The sequence below is a fragment of the Lagopus leucura genome, unplaced genomic scaffold (genome assembly GCF_019238085.1).
Source record: "Lagopus leucura isolate 7727_CA_CO unplaced genomic scaffold, USGS_WTPT01 35145-0_obj-0_obj, whole genome shotgun sequence".
Lineage (NCBI taxonomy): Eukaryota > Metazoa > Chordata > Aves > Galliformes > Phasianidae > Lagopus > Lagopus leucura.
Window position 1 is genome coordinate 1 of NW_024965541.1, and position 19,088 is coordinate 19,088.

The following is a 19,088-nucleotide window of genomic DNA, read 5'->3' on the forward strand; positions in this document are numbered from 1 at the left end:
GTCGAGAGGTACAAGAGGAAAGCCAGTGAATTCAATACACGATCATGGCAAAGCAAAGAATCCAAGCAAAGGAAACTGATAAAAACGCTCACCAATGCATAGCAATGGAAAGAAAGAACGAAAATTTAAAAGCAATGCAGGGCCAAGATACTAAAGATACAAAACCAAAGAGCAAACCAAAGCCAAGCAAAACCAGGAAAATAAAAGAAAGAGCAAGTACTAAAAAGCCCAGGAAAGCAAAGCAAAATCACCTGAAATCCTCACAAACAGAAGGGATTGTGCTTAGGAAAGGAAAAAGGACTTCAAAGAACAGAAACAGAAGGGAAAAGAAAATCAATAAAACTGGAAAAAAAACAATGCATTGCAATGCAGAAGGAGCAGGAAATCAAGACAGAAACAACAGAAAAACAACAAGGAAAACAGAGTAAACCAACATCAACCTATGCAGCAGCTTCAGGAACATGAAACAGCAGAGGATCACAAGAATCACAGAATGGCCACAATTGGAAGGGACCTCAAGGATCACAAATCTCCAACCTCCTGCCACACGCAGGGCCACCAACCTCCCCATTCCATAGCAGCCCAGGCTGCCCAGGGCCCCATCCAACTGGCCTTGAACACCTCCAGGGATGGACGGGGCATCACAGCCTCTCTGGGCAGCTGTTCCAGCACCTCACCACTCTCATAGCAAAGAATTTCCCCCTGACATCCAACCTCAATCTCCCCTCCCTCAACTTCAAACCATTTCCCCTTGTCCTGCTGTTATCTACTCTTTCACAGAGTTGACTCCCCTCCTGTTTGTAGGCTCCCTTTAGGTACTGCAGCCTGCACTGAGGTCACCCCGCAGCCTCCTCTTCTGTAGGCCAAACAAGCCCAGCTCCTCAGCCTGTCTTTGCAGGGAGCAGCTCCCGTCCCCTGCCCATCTCTGTGGCTTCTCTGGACCCTCTCCAACAGCTCCCTGTCCTTCTTGCACTGGGGGCTCCAGACCTGGACGCAGCACTGCAGATGGGGCCTCACAAGAGCAGAGTTGGGAGCACAGGGGGACAATCCCCTCCCTGTCCCTGCTGGCCACCCCTCTTCCTCTGGCCCTTTCCTGAGCTCCAAGGATCAGGAGTGCCTGGCAGCTTTTGCTGCAGAGCCTTATTATCCGAGAGCACGAAGACTTGGGGGAAAACCTCAGCAGCTCCCTGTGTGCCCAAGGGAAGATTTCATACCCCGGCCTACACACAGCCCAGCTTTCCCCGCTCTGCGCTGCCGGCATCCCCTGCAGCCCCTGTGCTGTAACATACACCAGCGGGGCTCGGGCCCAACACCCTGCACGCCCTCCCACATCCCCACGTGCTGCACCCGCAGCGGCTGCCCCAGCCCCAGCCCCGCAGCCCTCCTGCAGGCAGCGCAGCCCCGGGCGGCGGGCTCAGACCCAGCCCCGAGGAGCTGCTGCAGGTGACTCAGCCCCGCTGGATCCAGACCCAGACCTAGGATGCAACAACCACTTAGAAATAGTGGAAGCTGGCTTTCTCTTTGCAACCGGCTCCTTTCCTCGGGGCTGAGCTCTGGGCCCCAGGCACGTTCTCCTGCTGCCCTCTCCTCCTCCCCACTCCCAGCGCTGCTCTTCACGCCGTCCCACCCACACCTCAACTCCTTGTGCCTCATCGGGAGGCTGACATGCAGGCCATGGCTGCTGCGTGCAGTTGGGCTTCCTGGGGCAAACGGCAGCCCTCAGTACAGCCCAAGGCTGAAAAAGCCATCAGGGAAGGCAAGCTCAAGGGGCTGAGTGCAGGGACGCCTTTCTTCCTCCTGGGCCACTTCCCCTCCTTTGTGCTTTTGCTAGCGGTCCTTGGAGAGCAAAGGGATGCTCACAGCCTGTGGCCAGCAGTTACAGATGGGCTGAAAGGCCACCCGTTGGGAAGACCAACAAGGAAACGGGGGAAAACCAGCAGAATTTCAGGGGAGAGCCGACTGGTTCATCGCCCCACAATTGCCAGCCCAAGCACGGGACCTTTTGACCAGCTACGGAAAGAGGCAGCACCATTTTAAAAGGTTGGTTTCACTTTTATTCAATACAAAAGGATTTGGGTTGCATTTATCAGCACAGCCCAAAACGAAACCCCAGCGCCCAGGATTTCTGCTTAGCAATGAGTCATTCAGCATCCAGTCAGACACAAGGAGAAGCCTGACCCTGTGGCTACGTCAGCTCTCTCTCCAGGCCCAGCTAGCCGTATTTCAATCTCATACTAGACCGGCTCTGGCCCTGAAGAGACACATGCTGAAGGAACACAGCCTCTCCATCTCTTGCCATAGCTGAAGTCCTGCCTCTGGCAAGCCCTCTTTGCTTGGAATGCAGCACAAGCCCTTCCCTTCCAGGTGCCTCAGTTCTGCTGCACTGTCTGTGACAGGGAAAGCACGGCCATGACAGAAAACCAGGCGACTCAGTCCGCTGCCTTTGGTGCCACCTCCGAGGAAGCATTCCAGCTGATTCGAGTGTCCTGTGGGCCTTCTCGCTCAAGCCCTTCTTGGTTCTTTTTGCTCTCCTTCTTGGCTTCCTTCCTCAGCAGAGCAGCACTTGCCTTGGCTTTCTTCACTGTCTCCCAAGTCTGAGTCCCAAGACTGTGCCAGTCCTACAAGAATCAAGGCAGAAACGGTCAGGGAACCTTCACAGGTAATAAGTGGCTCACAGCTCGCTTGGGGAGCTCAAGCCACCCGCCCGGGCAGCTTTGGCTGCCAGCACTGGAAACTGCCTTCCTGACATCAGGGCACGCCAGAAACTCCACCTCTATCTCCTGCCCAAAAGTGCCACACAAACCAGAACCCAAAGCAAGGCAGCGCCTGCACAGGGCTTGGACACTGCCTGGCAGCACACACAGCACAGCAGCAGCAGCAGCAGCAGCAGCAGCAGCAGATGAGCTTGCACCCCAAGGCTCCTGGCGTGCATCAGGAACACGCGCACATGGAAGGAAGGGCAGGACAAACGACGGCACTCTCAGCAGTGCCGGGCACACCACCATAGGCCACAGCTACAGATTGTTCCCTCCCTGCCCTTGTCTGTGCCTTTCTATCAGCCTCAGAGAGCACGACTTACTGGCTTATGGCACCTGGAAACTGGCACGACTGCAGCTAACGCAGAGAAGCTGCAAAGTGGCTCCACAGAAGAGATGGTGGCACAGCACATTCTCTGCCAGCATGGGCTCAGGGATCTCAGCTGGGAGAAATGCCCACAGCAGCCACACAGCAGGCAGCCTGCTGCTCTCCTGCTCTCAAGGAGGTTGCTTTCTACAAGAGGGAAAAAAGAGTCTCATGCACACTGCTGTTACAGGCTGACTTAGAGCTGTTCTGAACATCTCCTTGGTCTACTGACCCAAGAACAACGAAGGACACAAAACCTGCAGCTGCGCCATCTTTCCCACCAGCCAAGGAAAAGACTCCTCAAGCTTGAGCATTGCTCCACTTGCAGGCGAGGGGAGCAGGAGCTGAAAAGGACAGGTGGGCATAAAAGAAGGGCAAAGCTTAACAGAAAGCAGATCTGTGGCAGACAGTGCCACCAGCTGTGTTTGAACAGCAGTGCCTTAGCACACGCTTACAGTAAGAGACACATACCTTGCAAGGGCCGCTCAGGAAGGTTGTGACACAGCACCTATGGCTCCCCTGAGTCCCAGCTCCATTTCTCAGCCACTCACGCTCTGCTCCTCCATGTTCTGCAATAGAAAAGTCACAAGACGGAAATTCAATTCATTGCAGACCTCAAACCTCCCTTCTCAGGGCAGTCACACTCATTTCTCTGCAGGATAAATCAGGGGAGTGCTTACCGAGTGAGCGGCATTTACTGCCAGTTGGCAGCAGCAATCTATGCCTAACTCTACACTCCTAACAGTAACCTATGCCTAACTCTACACTCCTAACAGTAACCTATGCCTATCGCTAAAACTGAACTGAACACTAAAACTAAGCTAACACTAAAATCAACAACAAAGCCCAGAAGTAGCACCCAGCTCCTACAGGGGGAAGATGGAACTGGGGGCCCGCAGAACCGCAGAGGAGCAACAAGGTGGAGGAGGAGCAGATGTTAGCAATGCCACCCAGCTAATGCTGGGGGCGGGGGCCGCGCAGCAGGTAAGGAGCCGAGTGCCCGGACCAGCGATGGCGGAGCTGTGACCGCGCCAACACAGGGCCTGGCACGGTGGTGTGGTGCCAGGCCAGCTGTGCCGCAGGCGGATCCACCTCCATGGGCTCCTCTGGAGGTGGATCCACCTCCATGGGCTCCCCATGGTCGCTCACAGCGCTGGCCTGGGCGTGATGGAACCGGGCTCCCTTCCTCCTCTCCCTCCGCTGCCTGATGGTCATGGTGGGCCCCCTCCTCCTCTTCGGTTCTGGGGCCCCCAGCTCCCTCTTCCCATTTAAAACCGCTCTCTCCTGCTCTCTCGCTCTCTTCGTGCTGGACATGGCTGCCACCTGCCCAGCACTCTCAGAGACGAGTGCGCCGGGTGAGGTGGCAGTGACCAAGGTGACGGCTGTGACATGGGGAAGGTTCCACAATGGCACCTGTGCTGCTGCTGGGAGTGGCGTTCCGCACGGGATGAGGAGGGGGCTACAGGGCACGGGATGGCAGCTGGAAGCGCTCCTGTGCCCAGCGGGCAGCCCTTCTCTGTGGCCAGCAACAGGGCACAGAGGAGCCAAAGCTGAGGAAAGGGCCCGCAGCCTCTTCACCCTCTGCACATCACATACAGGCGGTTCATCACCAGGGCACTGACGTTGCATTTCCTGAACATGCAGCGCTTGGGAAGCTGCCTCAAATGCAACATGGAGGAAAACGTGCAGTGATTTCCCATTTCTAATGAAATAAAAGTGGTGAAGCAACAACTGATGTTTTCAGAATTGCTGTCACGGTTATCCTGTAGGCACGGGAATCCAAGCCTCCACCACCTGCTGCTTTAACTGCAGCCACATTTAACTCACCTATTGTGCCACTCACATTAGGAAGCTCTTGCTTTCCCTCACTCAGAGTACAGAAACATTTCTATTTCTTAAAGTTATTATTTATAATAAGATTTAATTTATTATAAGATATTATTTCATATCTTTGAGGCAACAGACCAATCATTGGACCAATTCCACATGGGTATGAAACACCTGTGCCCACACTGCTCTCAGGAGGTGCAGTGTATGAACTGTGACATTTGAAGCCACACAGCAGATTATGTCCTGCAACATTGACTTTCCTTCTGCTTATTTATACCACTTTCTTACTGTTTGACTTCTTTCTAATATGAGGACAGCAAGTCATCTCACTGACTTAGCAGTTCACAACAAGCATCAAAACTACTTAAAATTTAATTCCTTTCTTGATTAAACCACACGCACGCACACGCATGCACACGCACACACTTGAAGGCCTACTAGGTCAAACAGTTTAGAAAACCCTCACTTTAAAAGCTTTTGGCAATTTCTGTTGTGTAGCACAAGACAGATGTGACGTGTATTTTGGTGTGCTTAAAATAAGAGAACAGAAAAGGCAGCAGAAAAATTCATTCAGCTCATAGCCGGGTGGAAGAGGACCTTGGCTGACCATAGCTATGCCACAGTTGGAGGACTTGCTGGCTGCTCTTGTCTTGGTGCTGGATGTGCTGAGCGCAGCAGCTGCAGGAGCTGTTGTTGTGCTGCTGCCCCCTCCAGGGCTCGGTTCTGAAGATGTTTTGCAGCTGCCAGTGAACTGCACTGGCCCCATCGTTCTCTGTGGATGTGGATGCACAACCATTCACGCTTCCTCTGACGCCAGACCTGTCAGAAGAAAAGAAAAATCTTTACTTGGTGTTTCTCTCCTCATTGGAAACCTATTTCAGAATTTGTAAGTCACAAAAGTAAACGTGCATAAGGTGGTGGTTTGAAGTCGGGCACACATGTAGCCACATTTTCTACTTCACACACACACAAAAGGCAGCTTAGCTGCACTCTGTAAAAATACTTCAGTCCAAGAACTGCTATCAGCTGCCCAGCTTTGACATTACAAAGAAAAGTTATTCACCAAACAACTTGTTGCATTCTCTGAACATTGGATGATTATAAAGAAAAAGCCACCTGCTTGCACTGATGGATTCCCGTTCATTATTTGCAACAACTTCAGAGGCAGCATGCGTAACGTTGTCAAGAAGAGATGTGACACAACGTGGAAAAGTTAAGGCTGTGGAAGGGAGAATGCGTGCCTTCTGTAAATGCTGTCATTTTTTTCCCATGCAGGCCATTTGGGACGCAGTACTAAGAACTGTACTCAAGTCTTACTACTAAGCTACACTGCCTTTATCTATTCAAATAATTACTGCAGCCTGGTTTTCCATCCAGCATCAGTATGAACACATGTGCTGCACAGCGTAAGGGCTCTGACTGGCTGTGCGTTGTTGCCTGAGCAGCCTTTGGAGTGAAGTCTCTGTTTCTGGAAGTAGAATAACTCCCTTGAACAGCAGGTCACAGTGAGAGCTTACATCCCACTTTGTGGCTTACAGCTGCTGTTAGTTCCCACCAGCTGGGAGCTGATAACTGATTTCCTTGTTGATGGCAGTTGTTCAGTTCCATCATCAGTATGGACAGTATGGATAGTATCACTATGGACAGGCTGGAGAGCTGGGCTGGAGCCAATGGGATGAGTTTCAACAAGGCCAAATGCCGGGTCCTGCACTTCGGCCACAACAACCCCAGGCGACGCTACAGGCTTGGGGCGGTGTGGCTGGAGGACTGCGTAGAGGAAATGGACCTGGGGGTATTGATTGATGCTCCGCTGAACATGAGCCGACAGTGCGCCCAGGTGGCCAAGAAGGCCAATGGCAGCCTGGCTTGCATCAGAAACAGCGTTGTAAGCAGGAGCAGAGAGGTGATTGTTCCCCTATATTCAGCACTCGTGAGGCCGCACCTCGAGTACTGTGTCCAGTTTTGGGCCCCTCACTGCAAGAAAGATATTGAGGCCCTGGAACGTGTTCAAAGGAGGGCAACAAAGCTGGTGAGGGGTCTGGAACACAGGCCATATGAGGAGAGGCTGAAGGAGCTGGGAATGTTCAGCCTGGAGAAGAGGAGGCTCAGGGGAGACCTTATTGCTCTCTATAACTTCCTGAAGGGAGGTTGTAGTGAGCTGGGGGTCGGCCTCTTCTCTCGTGTCATCAGTGATAGGAGCAGGGGGAATGGCTTCAAGCTACGGCAGGGGAGATTCAGGCTGGACATGAGGAAGTATTACTTTTCAGAAAGGGTGGTCAGGCACTGGAATGGACTGCCCAGGGAGGTGGTGGAATCACCGACCCTGGGGGTGTTCAAGGAAAGACTGGATGTTGTGTTGAGGGACATGGTTAGTAGGAGCTATTGGGAATAGGTGAACGGTTGGACTGGGTGATCTTTTAGGTCTTTTCCAACCTTAGTGATTCTATGATTCTATGATTCTAGTATTTATCAACTGTGACAATGAGATCACCAAAACACATGGCAGTGTGTGCATGGGGAAGAGTCAACCTGAAAACACCCAGCACTGTCTTCAAGTTTCGTAGTTTCTAAGTTACAAGATAGACTAAAAAACATGTTTATTCTTATGCAATCAATATTTGAAGTGCTGCTGTTTCAAATAATTTAACCAGGACTGCAGAAACTGCAGTCTTTAAAGCCCAGATTGCTCTCAAACGCCAAGGCTCTCATGCTGCCCACCTACTGGCTTCTTTTAAGGCTGCACCCATTTCACACCTATGTATGGGTGTGCATTTTCTTAAAGCACTGCTGCCACCAAGTGCAAAAGCTGTAACATTTTCACCTTATGGAAGATGTAACACTACCTTATCCAACTGCACAAACACTGCCAAAGGCAGGCCGTTCAGTGGCTCTTCTGTCTCTCAGCAGCACCAAGCAGTCATTTTCCCAGTGGAGCTCACTTTTCGTATCCCCGACCCTGTTCTGAGGGCAGGCAGAGCAGGCAGGACAAGTTCCTCTGAAATCCTCTCCCCGGCTGGTAGCAAATCCCTGCAGCTGTTTGCTTGAGAACCGCTCTCTCTGACCTGCTCCATTCCCTTTCTCTGTGCACACTGTAGCAGAAAAGCATTGGAGCAGGTCCAAATTTGGCTGCTCTCCAGAAAGTGTTCCAGCAATTCAGATGAATATTATCCATCTAATACAGCAATTAGATTTGCAAACGTTTCTCAACTGCTCATTCAGCTACCTTGCAAGTATTTGCCTGTTGTGCCAGCACTCGCAACGTGCAGCACTGAAACGCTCACGTCCGTAGCATAAATACTTCACCCACTGAACTGAACGACTGCCATCAACAAGGAAATCAGTTATCAGCTCCCAGCTGGTGGGAACTAACAGCAGCTGTAAGCCACAAAGTGGGATGTAAGCTCTCACTGTGACCTGCTGTTCAAGGGAGTTATTCTACTTCCAGAAACAGAGACTTCACTCCAAAGGCTGCTCAGGCAACAACGCATGGCCAGTCAGAGCCCTTACACTGTGCAGCACGTTACACGGCACCTTTTCAAGGTCTCTCTCTTTTCTCACCTGCTCCAGACACCTCATCGCCTTGGAACCCTCTGCTGAACTGCTTTCCAACAGCTGCCCTGCACCTGGAGCACAAACTGTATTCAGTCCCACTGTCTGTGTGACTTTTCCTACTTGCCAGCATTTTTTTCTCAGTAGGTTAATTTAAGGCAATGGTTTCTCATTGTTCTTTCACTTCTTCCAAGCGCTGCACCTGAGGGAAGTCTCTTACTTTCACCTCAGCCCTGCTCTACAAGCCTCACAGTATTTGGGCTTTCTTTAGAAAAAGCAAAACAAACAACAAAATCACACTCCATCAGAGCACGCCATCCATCTTTTAAACACATTACGTATTTGGATGCAACCAGAAACTGACTTCATTTAGTCCTACAAAAAACAAAAACACCTCTCTGGCACAAGCCAACTTATCGTCCAGCTGCTTTCCACCACAGAGAGCCTGTTGCATCCTGCAGAAATCACCTCCCATCCAGTTCTAGTCTGCACACTGCGCCACCCTCACAAGTGCGCCTCTGTGTTTCTCAACCAAAGGAACTGGAACGCCTTACTTTCATTTTAATGTCCTGACACATTTTACACTTACTGAAGGCTTTCGGTTAAAGATTGTCCTTGACTTTCGGTTAAAGATTATCTGAGACCAATTGAACAGAAAAAAGAGTGTATCTCCCTGTCCAGCAAAAATCTGCGTAAGCATTTCATTGAGATGCCTAACGAAAATTCAATACAAAGCTGTCTCCTAGCCAGAATGCTTATTATTGTGAGACTACATTTATCCATTCTATATTGCTTTTTTGCTTGTAAGCTAATGAAAATTGAGGGAAGCTAAAGGCCTTCGTTACAGTAAGGCACAAGGGAACTCATAATTGCTAGACAAAGTAAGCAAAGTTCAGAAAACTCAGGTGCTGATCTGATTGACGTTACAGGAATGCTGATAATCGCTGCTGATTATGACTCCACTCAAATAAAAGCACATAAAAGCTCTGGTCTCTACAAACACCAAGTCAAATAAACCACTCATTACCATCACTAAAACACTGCGACCAAGCATTCGGTAAAAAAAATCTCTGTACACCAGATCTCATGTAGATGGTACATTTGAGCTGAAAGTCACTCACTTCCTGTACTTGAGGCATCACCACTGGTCAGGAGCTCAGCATCTACCTGCATCCATCTGCACTGACAGACAAATCCACCACTTCTGCTGGCTCTCTGTCACCACGAGGATGCAGTGTTACCACTACCTGATCAGCTGAAAAGTACAAGAAGAAAGTCAGGGTTTACCTTCATGTATAATGAGAGGTCACAGCAATCAAGAAGAAATACACCACTTCTGCTTGCACTCTGCACAATTGCTTACACCTCGTGGTACAGCCAATCACTCCCAGGTGTCAGCAAACTTATTATTCCTACAAAGCAGGGAGAACCAGAGCACAAGCTTTTTGCTGCCTAAAGGAAGGCGTGTCTTCATAGGAGAAATGCAGTCTCTGGCTCCTGCCCACACTTCTTCAGCAATTAATATACCTGTCCTTGACGAGCTGTAGATAGAAGGTGTAATTCACCTCATTCTTCATTCAGAACAGCTACCAAGTCTATCTTGGGAGTAAAACATTGCACGTTTATCTCGTGACATGTAGTTTTGCATTTTAATGTGAAGATTCTGTATCACATAACTAGGTCAGAGGTACTTTTTGGGTACATCCCAGTGTTCTGTTGAAATGCAATGGCAAACAGGCCTGCTTGAATCAACATCCAGTAACACACAGCATGACACCCATCGTTACACAGAGCAGCGGAGTTATAATTGTCAGCTACAATCACAACAGGACAGCAACTGCCAGGAGAAAAGCGCACTGCATTGCTACCAATGTGCTGCACTTGGAGTGCCCACATCTGACAGTCAGGAAGCAAAAGTCAGAACAGGTGTGAGAGCACATCAGTGCAGTGTGTGTAGCAGCACCAATTTGATCGTGGCTGTGATGCTCCACTTGGAAGCTCCACAGGTGCACATGCTGCCTAGAAGCTCACTGGTTCTAAGACACGTTACATGGTACAACGTGCACCTGTGTAACACTACTTACAACATCAACTGCAGTCACTCATTTTCTCACCCAGCACCAGAAACATATCAGTTTTTAGGCTATGTAAAAGGAACCACTCTTTCATTACACTTTCACTCCTGCACATAAAAGCAAAGTGAAAAACATCAGGCTTCCGACACCGTGACAGCTTGTAGGGAAATAAAGATGATAACAAAGGATTGTGAGGACGCTCAGAAATGCAATCCGTAGCAACAAAAGGAACACTCAATGCCCACCACAGAGTTACACGCTGCACTCAAACTTGTACTTACACTTCATACGGTTTCATTTCAAAGTCTCATGAATATCCAGGGCAGCACTTCCCAGGAGGACATCAGACTTCAATGTTTGATGGCTCCAGACTCGAAAGGTTGATTTACTCAGAGGAGTGACAATTCTGAAAAAAGAAGTTGAGCACTAGCGTAAAGGTTTTTGGGTGAACTGAGCAATGTACATCAACTGTCGCTTACAAATTATTTAAAAAGGCAGAGTACAAACTGTGGCAATGTGAAAAGCCTCCTTTGGCTGATAAGGTCATAGAACCATGATGCAGGAATCTCTGCCCAGCACGCAGGCAGCTCCATTTGTCTGCTGGTGGCACAGACCGTGAGTGACTGCCCCTAGAGAAGCCACCAGCAGGGACACGTTCTGAAGCTGACAGCACACTACCTGTGCTGTGAGGTCCTCTGCTCCCAAACTGTCAGCAACTACGTACTGGGAGAGCCCCTTACTGAAGAAGAAACATGCCAACGCAATTATCCTTTGTACAGAGCAGTTAGTTACTGTCTCCCCTCGATCTCCAAAACAAGCTTAATCAAACAACGTTAACTGCTGTATTTCTACACAAAACCAGCTCCCTTCACAGCTTAAGCCTCAGGCAAACCAGCCGGCTGCGCTTCAGCCTCACAAGGACCAAAGCTTGCAACGCCGGGAGGCCGCAGAGCCGCACCGCAGAAGCCGGGGGAAGGGGGGCGGGGGGCGGAGGGGCTCAGGCTCAGCGTCCATCCAAGCTTTTCCAGCCGGCTGACTCCACAGCCACACGAGCCCGTCGTCATCCTTGCCGCAACATTAGGCCCCGCCGTCCGCAGCCTCCTGTCGGCGCACTCCGGGCCGTAAGCAAAACTCCACCGAGCGAGGCCAAAGCCAAACTCACCATCCGGACGGAGCCCCGCGCTTCCCCGCCGCCATCCCCAAGGCCCGCCACCGCGCAAACGACGCTCAACGAGAGCGAGCGACACGCCGGCTTCCCAGCCACGTCCAAACGAAGAGCGACGGCACCGGACCGCAGCGGGACGGCTCCCACCGCACGATGGAGCGCGGCGCTGCCGCTGCCCGGGAGCCACCCCGCTTGCCCCGGGCTGCGCTCCGGCACCCGCAGCCCTCGTGAGGCCACGCTCAAAGCCGCGAGCCGGGACCCGCCTCTGGCTGCCGGCGGCGCCGCGGGGAGCTCTTCCCCCGACAGCCCCGCGATGCCCCCGCGCCGAGGCCCGACCCCGTTCCCGGCACGGAGCCGCTCCTCCCGGCCCCGCTCACCATCCTCACGCCGCCGCGCCGCGCCGCCCCGGAAGTGCTCTCCGCCGGCAGGAAGCACTTCCTGCCCCGGCCCTAGCAACCGCCTGCGGCGTCACGTTCCTACGGGCGGCCCGGGAGCGGCCCCGGCCTGGGGGTGGGTGGAGGGGGCGGCTGCCGGATTGCTCTCGGGTGGCGCCGGAGCCGTGCGCCTTTTCTGCTTCTCCTTTGCTTTTCTCTTTTCTTTTCTTTCCTTTCCTTGCCCTTCCCCTTCCCTTTTCCCTTCTCCTTCCTCCCCCTTTTCCTTCTTTCTCTTCCCTTCCCCTTCACAGTTCCCTTTTCCTTTCCTTTCTTCCTTCCTTCCCCTCCATTCCACCCTCCTCCCCCCCCCTCTCCTTTCTCTCCACGCTCTCAATTCAGCTCTGAAATTGAGATGCCCCGAGAAGATCATCTACGCAGGCAATAAACGGCTTGTGCTGCGTTCCATTGCTTTGTGCTCTTGACAGACTCGGATTCAGTTTGCCCTTCACACAAGAATCACAGAACGGCCACAATTGGAAGGGACCTCAAGGATCACGAATCTCCAACTCCCCGCCACATGCAGGGCCACCAACCTCCCCATTCCATAGCAGCCCAGGCTGCCCAGGGCCCCATCCAACTGGCCTTGAACACCTCCAGGGATGGACGGGGCATCACAGCCTCTCTGGGCAGCTGTTCCAGCACCTCACCACTCTCATAGCAAAGAATTTCCCCCTGACATCCAACCTCAATCTCCCCTCCCTCAACTTCAAACCATTTCCCCTTGTCCTGCTGTTATCTACTCTTTCACAGAGTTGACTCCCCTCCTGTTTGTAGGCTCCCTTTAGGTACTGCAGCCTGCACTGAGGTCACCCCGCAGCCTCCTCTTCTGTAGGCCAAACAAGCCCAGCTCCTCAGCCTGTCTTTGCAGGGAGCTGCTCCCGTCCCCTGCCCATCTCTGTGGCTCCTCTGGACCCTCTCCAACAGCTCCCTGTCTTTCTCGTACTGGGGGCTCCAGACCTGGACGCAGCGCTGCGGATAGGGCCTTACAGGAGCAGAGCAGAGGGCCGGATGACAACAGAGTAGAGTGTATGGATGACAACAAGTTTTATAAAAGAAATGAGAATGTAATAACTATGGCTAGATAACCTGACCTTCACTCTGTGCAAACAGAGTTTTAAGTTAAAACCCTACATTTCCAACCACTCTGCTATGGAAAGCATTCTAGGCTCAAACAGGAGGCAACTCACTGATGGTATTAATGAGAGCACAGCAGTCCCGAGGCATTTGGAGAAGGAAAAAAAAGGCAGAGCTACATTCATCTGATGTTGTCCCCAGAAATCTCAGTCCTTATCCACGACACAGTAAAATCCAGGTCAGGTGATATGGTGAAGATAAGCAGGACTGCCAGCTTACCAAGAAACGACTCTGTCCATTTGGAAAGTTCCGTGTTTGTTTCTGTTAATCCTGAAACTTTGCTCTGTGGTAGAAACTCCACTCTCCATTAATAAAAAAGTGAAAAGCAGGCAGGAGACCCGAAGAACCTGAAACCAGGGAGAAGCAGATATTACGCTGAATTCAAGCCTAACCTGTCAGGATAACTGGAATCTGAAGGAGAGATGAAACTCTGGGGAACGTAACAGCACCCAGAGCATGGAAAAGAATATTACTTAGGCTGCAACCTGAGCTCTCCCTGGGTTCCTAAAACCAGAAGAGAACGGTCTCCTGCAGATACTCCTTACTCTCCATCCCAATCAGCATCCTGCACAACTGCAAAATGCCAATATGTTCCTTCTGCAAGTGTTACAATTTCTGCACAATGTTTTCGGATGACTCCTGACGAAAGCAATTCCTCCTCCCTCATCCCTCAAACCTTTCCCACAAAAAAGCCTTCACAGAACATACCCTAAGAGGAAAACTCTACTGATTCAATTGACCTCCTGCCTGCCACGTATGCAGGGGTTTCTTAATTGTTTCTTTTTGTTTGAGCAAATCCTCTATAAGATGATGATGAAGTTCACACCTTAAACAGCACTCCTTCACTCTCAGACTGCACAGAACGTTAATGGGCTGACACCGTTCTTAAGGTAAATTCTGTTACACGTGGTACTTAGCAGAATTTATTCACAAGTTCCTTGCCCCTTGATTAAAGGCCAATTAGTGTAAATTTCTTTCCTGTAGCTTGCCTTTCTCTCGCTGTTGTATTTGTTTGGTTTCTAAAACCCAGGAAGTCCCAGGATGACTAATGGTGTATTCTTCTTACAAAGAAAAAAATGCACACCCCTACTTGAGGTTCTTTCATCTCAAGAATCAAGCCTTGGATCTTTTTTTCCCTTTCAGGTCTCAATTTCATGAATCTTTACTCAAACACCAACTCCTGAAGTTTCCTAACCAAACGTTCACTTACTGCACCTTCCAGCAGCATGTTGCCCAGCACAGAGCTGCTGCTTTTTCAAAGCTGATCCAGAACTCCTATTTCAACTCACAAACATCCCAAAAGCTCTTTCACCCTTTCTTCCTTGCTTGTGATAACACCCCCAAGATCCATCACCACAGATTCACTACTTTCCATCTTTCATATTTCTGCTTTTTAAAACGCATTCACCTCCCAAGCTTTTTAAAAATCGCTTCATCGTTGTGGAGCGAAACGTTTTACCTCTCCAGACACACAAACCAGCCTAAGTTTGCAGATTTTTAAACAATTATTATTTATTGTTACAGCAGTAGAAGTTTTAACTGACTTTTTATCCCTTCTACTCCTCAGCCCCCGATTCCTGCTTTTAACTGTGAGGAAAAAAAATAATCACCACTGTTACTGGAACAAATGGTGCACAACAACCCTGGCAGCTCGCTCTTATAAAACCAGTACCGAGTTACAATGCTTTAAAACTAAACGCTGTTTAAAATTATTTCTAAGAAGTATTTTTATGACATTTCCAAAATAGTTCTCGTCTTTATAAAAAAAAAAAAAATAATATATATATATTTATATTTGTTTCATGGACACAGTGACACTTGGAGACAGAATTTCACATTTTTGCATGATCTTTAGATACACAAGCATGGCTGTATGCTGCTAGGTTTTGTTAGTCTCTATCCAAATAACATTATTAAGGTGGCAGGGCATTAAGAATGATGCACACATAACAGATTTCTTCAATTCCACTTCTCATGCCCACTACCAGTATGTTTTATGCTATACCCATTGAAATGAGTCTTCAAATAACGTTTTCCTGTCAGACGGGCTCTAGGGAGACAGGAAGGGCAGTAAGGTGACAAACTGCAGGACAGGTTGCTTGGGGAGATTGCAAGGCAGTTGCTAAGGTACGCAGGGAGGAAGTTAGGAAGGCAAAAGCCCAACTTGAACTCAGACTGGCCACCGCAGTAAGAGAATAAGAAATCCTTTTATAAACCTATCACAGAACCAAGGAGAATTTCCACCCTTCTCTTGATGCAGTGGGGAATGTGACCACTGAGGATAAGCAGAAGGCTGAGGTCCTCAATGCCTTCTTTACACCTGCCTGTAAAAGGCAGATCAGTGATCATCAGGGCACTTTATGCCCCAATCTGAAGTCTGGGATGCTACCCAGAACGCAGCCCAGGGATTCAGGTGGAGACAGTCAGCGAGCTCCTCCTCCATCTGGACTGTCACAAGCCCACGGGACCAGACGGGCTCCGTCCTGGGCTGCTGAGGGAGCTGGTGGGGGTGCCAGCAAGATGCCAGCAAGTCCTCTCTGATGCTTTCAGTGCTCAGCAAAATGAAAAACCAGAGAAACTGTTCTTTACTCCGGGAGAGTTCCAAAGCTTTTTGACCTGGGGTGAAACTTGGGTACCTCACATTATTTTTTCCATCTGTTAGTACTGCTATCCTTTTTTATGTGCATATTAAATATTTTCATGTTTATCAATAGTTCTTGAGATCCTAGAGAAAAGAAACAAAGGGCATTCTTATTTCTCCTATCACTTGGCTACTACTTTGTTCTCCTCCACGGCAGTGACACTACTAGCATATTCATTATTGTTTCTGTTTTTAAGAAATATTTTTTTCCATGTAATTAATTTGAAAATTAGTGATGGACAAACCTCAAGCTTTCTAGAGGACTGAACTGGTCACGAAATGCACCCAGAAGCTCAGAGGCTTATCAAAGCCAATCTGAAAATTTCCAAACGTCTCTGCTCTAGACAGAGGCACAGAAACCCGTTGGCTCAGGATTGCCATCACTGACTGGGCTCGCCGCTCTCCCTACTCCTCACCCAACATCCAGGACTGGTTTTTACCTTGTCCTTGCTGAAGAGCACACAAGGTATGCAAGCACACCGCTCTCCCTAGGAAAAACATAGCTCCTAGGCACCTACACTGCAAGCCTATAAACAGACGTCCAAGTCTCATAGGAATCAGAAAAGCTTAAAACATACTGCTAAACAGGGATCTCAGACGTAATGGTTTGCTGAACTTGGGCTCACAATACGATTCCAACTTGTCACCTTCCTATCTTCACCGTGAAGTGCTTTGAAGCTAAGGGCATTAAGGCACTGGATCTTATGTAACAGCATCTGCTTCATCAAACGCAGAGGAAGGAGTGTCTCAGTAACGTACATCACACGCCAGCCAGGCTGCTAAGGATTGGTAACTCTTCTGGGACAGCTTCATCAAAACCTTTCTGTATTAGCCCTGGTATCACACAGAACTCATCCCATTACTGCTTTGATGGGTCAGAGCCTGAACTCTACTAAAAGGCCACCTATCATCATGAAATCAGGCACACCTGATACAACCACACCACTAAGGCTCCTCTGCTAAACTTCTCTGGTTCCCAGTGCTCACTTAAAAAATAAAATCCACCGCAAGTATCAAACACCAACACATTTCTCAGTATCTGAACATCCCTGCCTCGTCCATCTCTGGCCAGCAGGACTAAATTCAAAGCAGTGCAAACCACCATTCCACACAAGTAGCTGTGTTTAATCCTGCAGACCAGAGCTCAATAAACACTGGCTCAGCACAAGTCACTCACAGAGAACAGGGCTCTGCTACCACCAGCACCTGCTGTACATCAGGAAGGAAAACGAACCGAGGAAAACGAACACAGCAGCATACAACTAAGAGCTCCTTGTGATTGTCAGCACTGAAAGGAAAGCAGGCTGAAGAAAAACCTCAGGTAAATCCATACAGGACAGCAAAGCAGGGAGGACAAAGGACAGGGACTGATCCTGAACTGAATGCATTAGAGAACAAGAGCCTTGAGAGGAGTAATTGGCTATGCAGATGAACAATACACACGTCTGAAATGGTGATTTCTTCAGAAGACTGCAGAGTGTTCCTCATCAAGACAAAGGACAGTACATAAAAATATCAGGATGGATATAATTTGAAAATTCTTTTCAGCTGGCCTGGCATCCTGGGGCAAGCTGAAGACTAGACAGGACACCAACACAGGAAGAGAGAACTAACAGCACAGGGGGTGACACAGAGAAACTGGAAAACTGACCAAATCTCTGCTCAGACAGAAACTGCTGTGTGAGGTAGAAAGCTGAGGGTGATACCTGCTGCCAATGAGGAGCACAGTGGAACGACAGGACGGATGCCACCTGCAGCACAGACATTCACACCAGGGGCACAGCGCAGAGCTACGATTCCAAAGCGATTATAAGGTTTTATTTAACAGTGCTGTGTGGGACGATTCAACTGCTTCAAGCTCAAACAAGCTGCAAGTGATTGATTAATCCATACATCTCAGTGACCTCAAAACCTGACGTCTTGGAAAAAACAAACAGAACAGACCATCTCAAATAGCAGATAATCAATCTACAGAACTTAATCCAGCAGGCAGTCCTGTGACCGAATTCTGTGCTGGCAGCAGAGTCTTATTATGACCATTAGGAACATTCCCAGTTACAGAGCTACCACAACTTGGGCACTAAATACACAGACCCACCTGGGAGAATAGAAAATAAAGAATCAACTTACCCTCCCCTTATCCAACTCTGCTCTCACATTTAGAAGTGAAACTACAAGTTCAAATGCCAAGAAAAAAATAAGGGGATAAAAAAATCACCTGGTATTTTCCAGGCAAATCACCAAGATCATGGAATCACAGAACATCCCAAGTTGTAAGGGATCCACAAGGATCACCAAGTCCAACCTGATGCTCCAGGAAGGACAACTCAAACGCAGATGGTCTTTAAGCTGCAGCAGCTCAGGACCAGGCCCACAGCCCTGGGGAGCCCAGCCACATCCACTGGTATCAGATGCAGCAAGCACAGGGAGCAGGCAGGTAGGCACAGCCAAGCAGCAAGCAAAAACCAATATGAAAGGGGGTCTGCTTACAGAAATAAATCCGGGGCCTGCCTACAGAAAGCCCACACCTTTCACTCCAGGAAAGCTCCACCATTTTGACAGCCAAAACACAAACTGCCATTTCACTTCTCATGGCTTTTCCCTGAACTCCCAAACAGTTACTTCACGTCCCCTATCGCACTGCAACTGCTCATAATCAATAATCTAGATTATATCTTGTACAACATAAGAAGCTCGCTTCTGCTTGGTGGCAATGACGTCCATTCCCTTTGCATCCCTTCATGTGAGGAAAATCACAGCCGGCTTTCTGACAGCCTCCTGCATGATTCCCCCAAAAGCACCCAGCACTTCTTCTGAAGAGTGAAAGAAAGGAAGGTTCATGGAAATGGGCGCACAAGGCTTGCAAGAGATGCAGTGCTGCAGATCAGAGACAGGACCATCACAGTGCAAAACACAGCTTATCACTAAAGGAAACATTTGAGAGCATTTTCACAACTTCTGCATGAGCTGTAATGGTTCAGCATATCCAGCTTTCTTATTGTTCAGATGGAGAATGCAGATGCTCTCACACATCAATCAGCAAGCACTTGGATGAGCCAGCCCTCTGCTTTTCACAAGGACAGACATGGTTACTGCCGGCTCTGACACCTTACCAGGAGATGCTTCAGCTCATTAAC

The 19,088-nt window shown here is 49.4% G+C and overlaps 1 protein-coding gene across 12 annotated transcripts; it reads right to left on the reverse strand.

The window, feature by feature from the left end:
• Positions 1 to 2,036: 2,036 nt before the first annotated feature.
• LOC122192173 lies at positions 2,037 to 19,088 on the reverse strand. Of its 12 annotated transcripts, XM_042892677.1 has the most exons (10): positions 19,065 to 19,088; positions 13,530 to 13,657; positions 10,859 to 10,983; positions 9,624 to 9,757; positions 6,070 to 6,172; positions 5,561 to 5,772; positions 3,595 to 3,692; positions 3,356 to 3,467; positions 3,080 to 3,270; positions 2,037 to 2,618 (listed from the first exon to the last, which is right to left on the reverse strand). In XM_042892677.1, exons 4-10 carry the CDS (start codon positions 9,673 to 9,675, stop codon positions 2,430 to 2,432), a joined length of 957 nt encoding a protein of 318 aa, XP_042748611.1. In that variant the 5' UTR covers positions 9,676 to 9,757; positions 10,859 to 10,983; positions 13,530 to 13,657; positions 19,065 to 19,088; the 3' UTR covers positions 2,037 to 2,429. The 12 variants fall into 12 exon arrangements, with proteins under 12 accessions (XP_042748611.1, XP_042748610.1, XP_042748612.1 ...); XM_042892676.1 differs by lacking the exon at positions 13,530 to 13,657; XM_042892678.1 differs by lacking the exons at positions 13,530 to 13,657; positions 19,065 to 19,088 and adding an exon at positions 12,120 to 12,160.

Bases quoted from the DNA above. Each gene is read 5' to 3' on its own strand.
- LOC122192173 (XM_042892676.1), bottom strand. From the start codon at position 9,675: ATGCAGGTAGATGCTGAGCTCCTGACCAGTGGTGATGCCTCAAGTACA. The intron at 6,173-9,623 runs GTGAGTGACTTT...TCCCTTCCACAG, and splicing joins TGATGCCTCAAGTACAGGAA to CCTTAACTTTTCCACGTTGT. The intron at 2,619-3,079 runs GTAAGTCGTGCT...TGATTCTTGTAG, and splicing joins TTTCCAGGTGCCATAAGCCA to GACTGGCACAGTCTTGGGAC.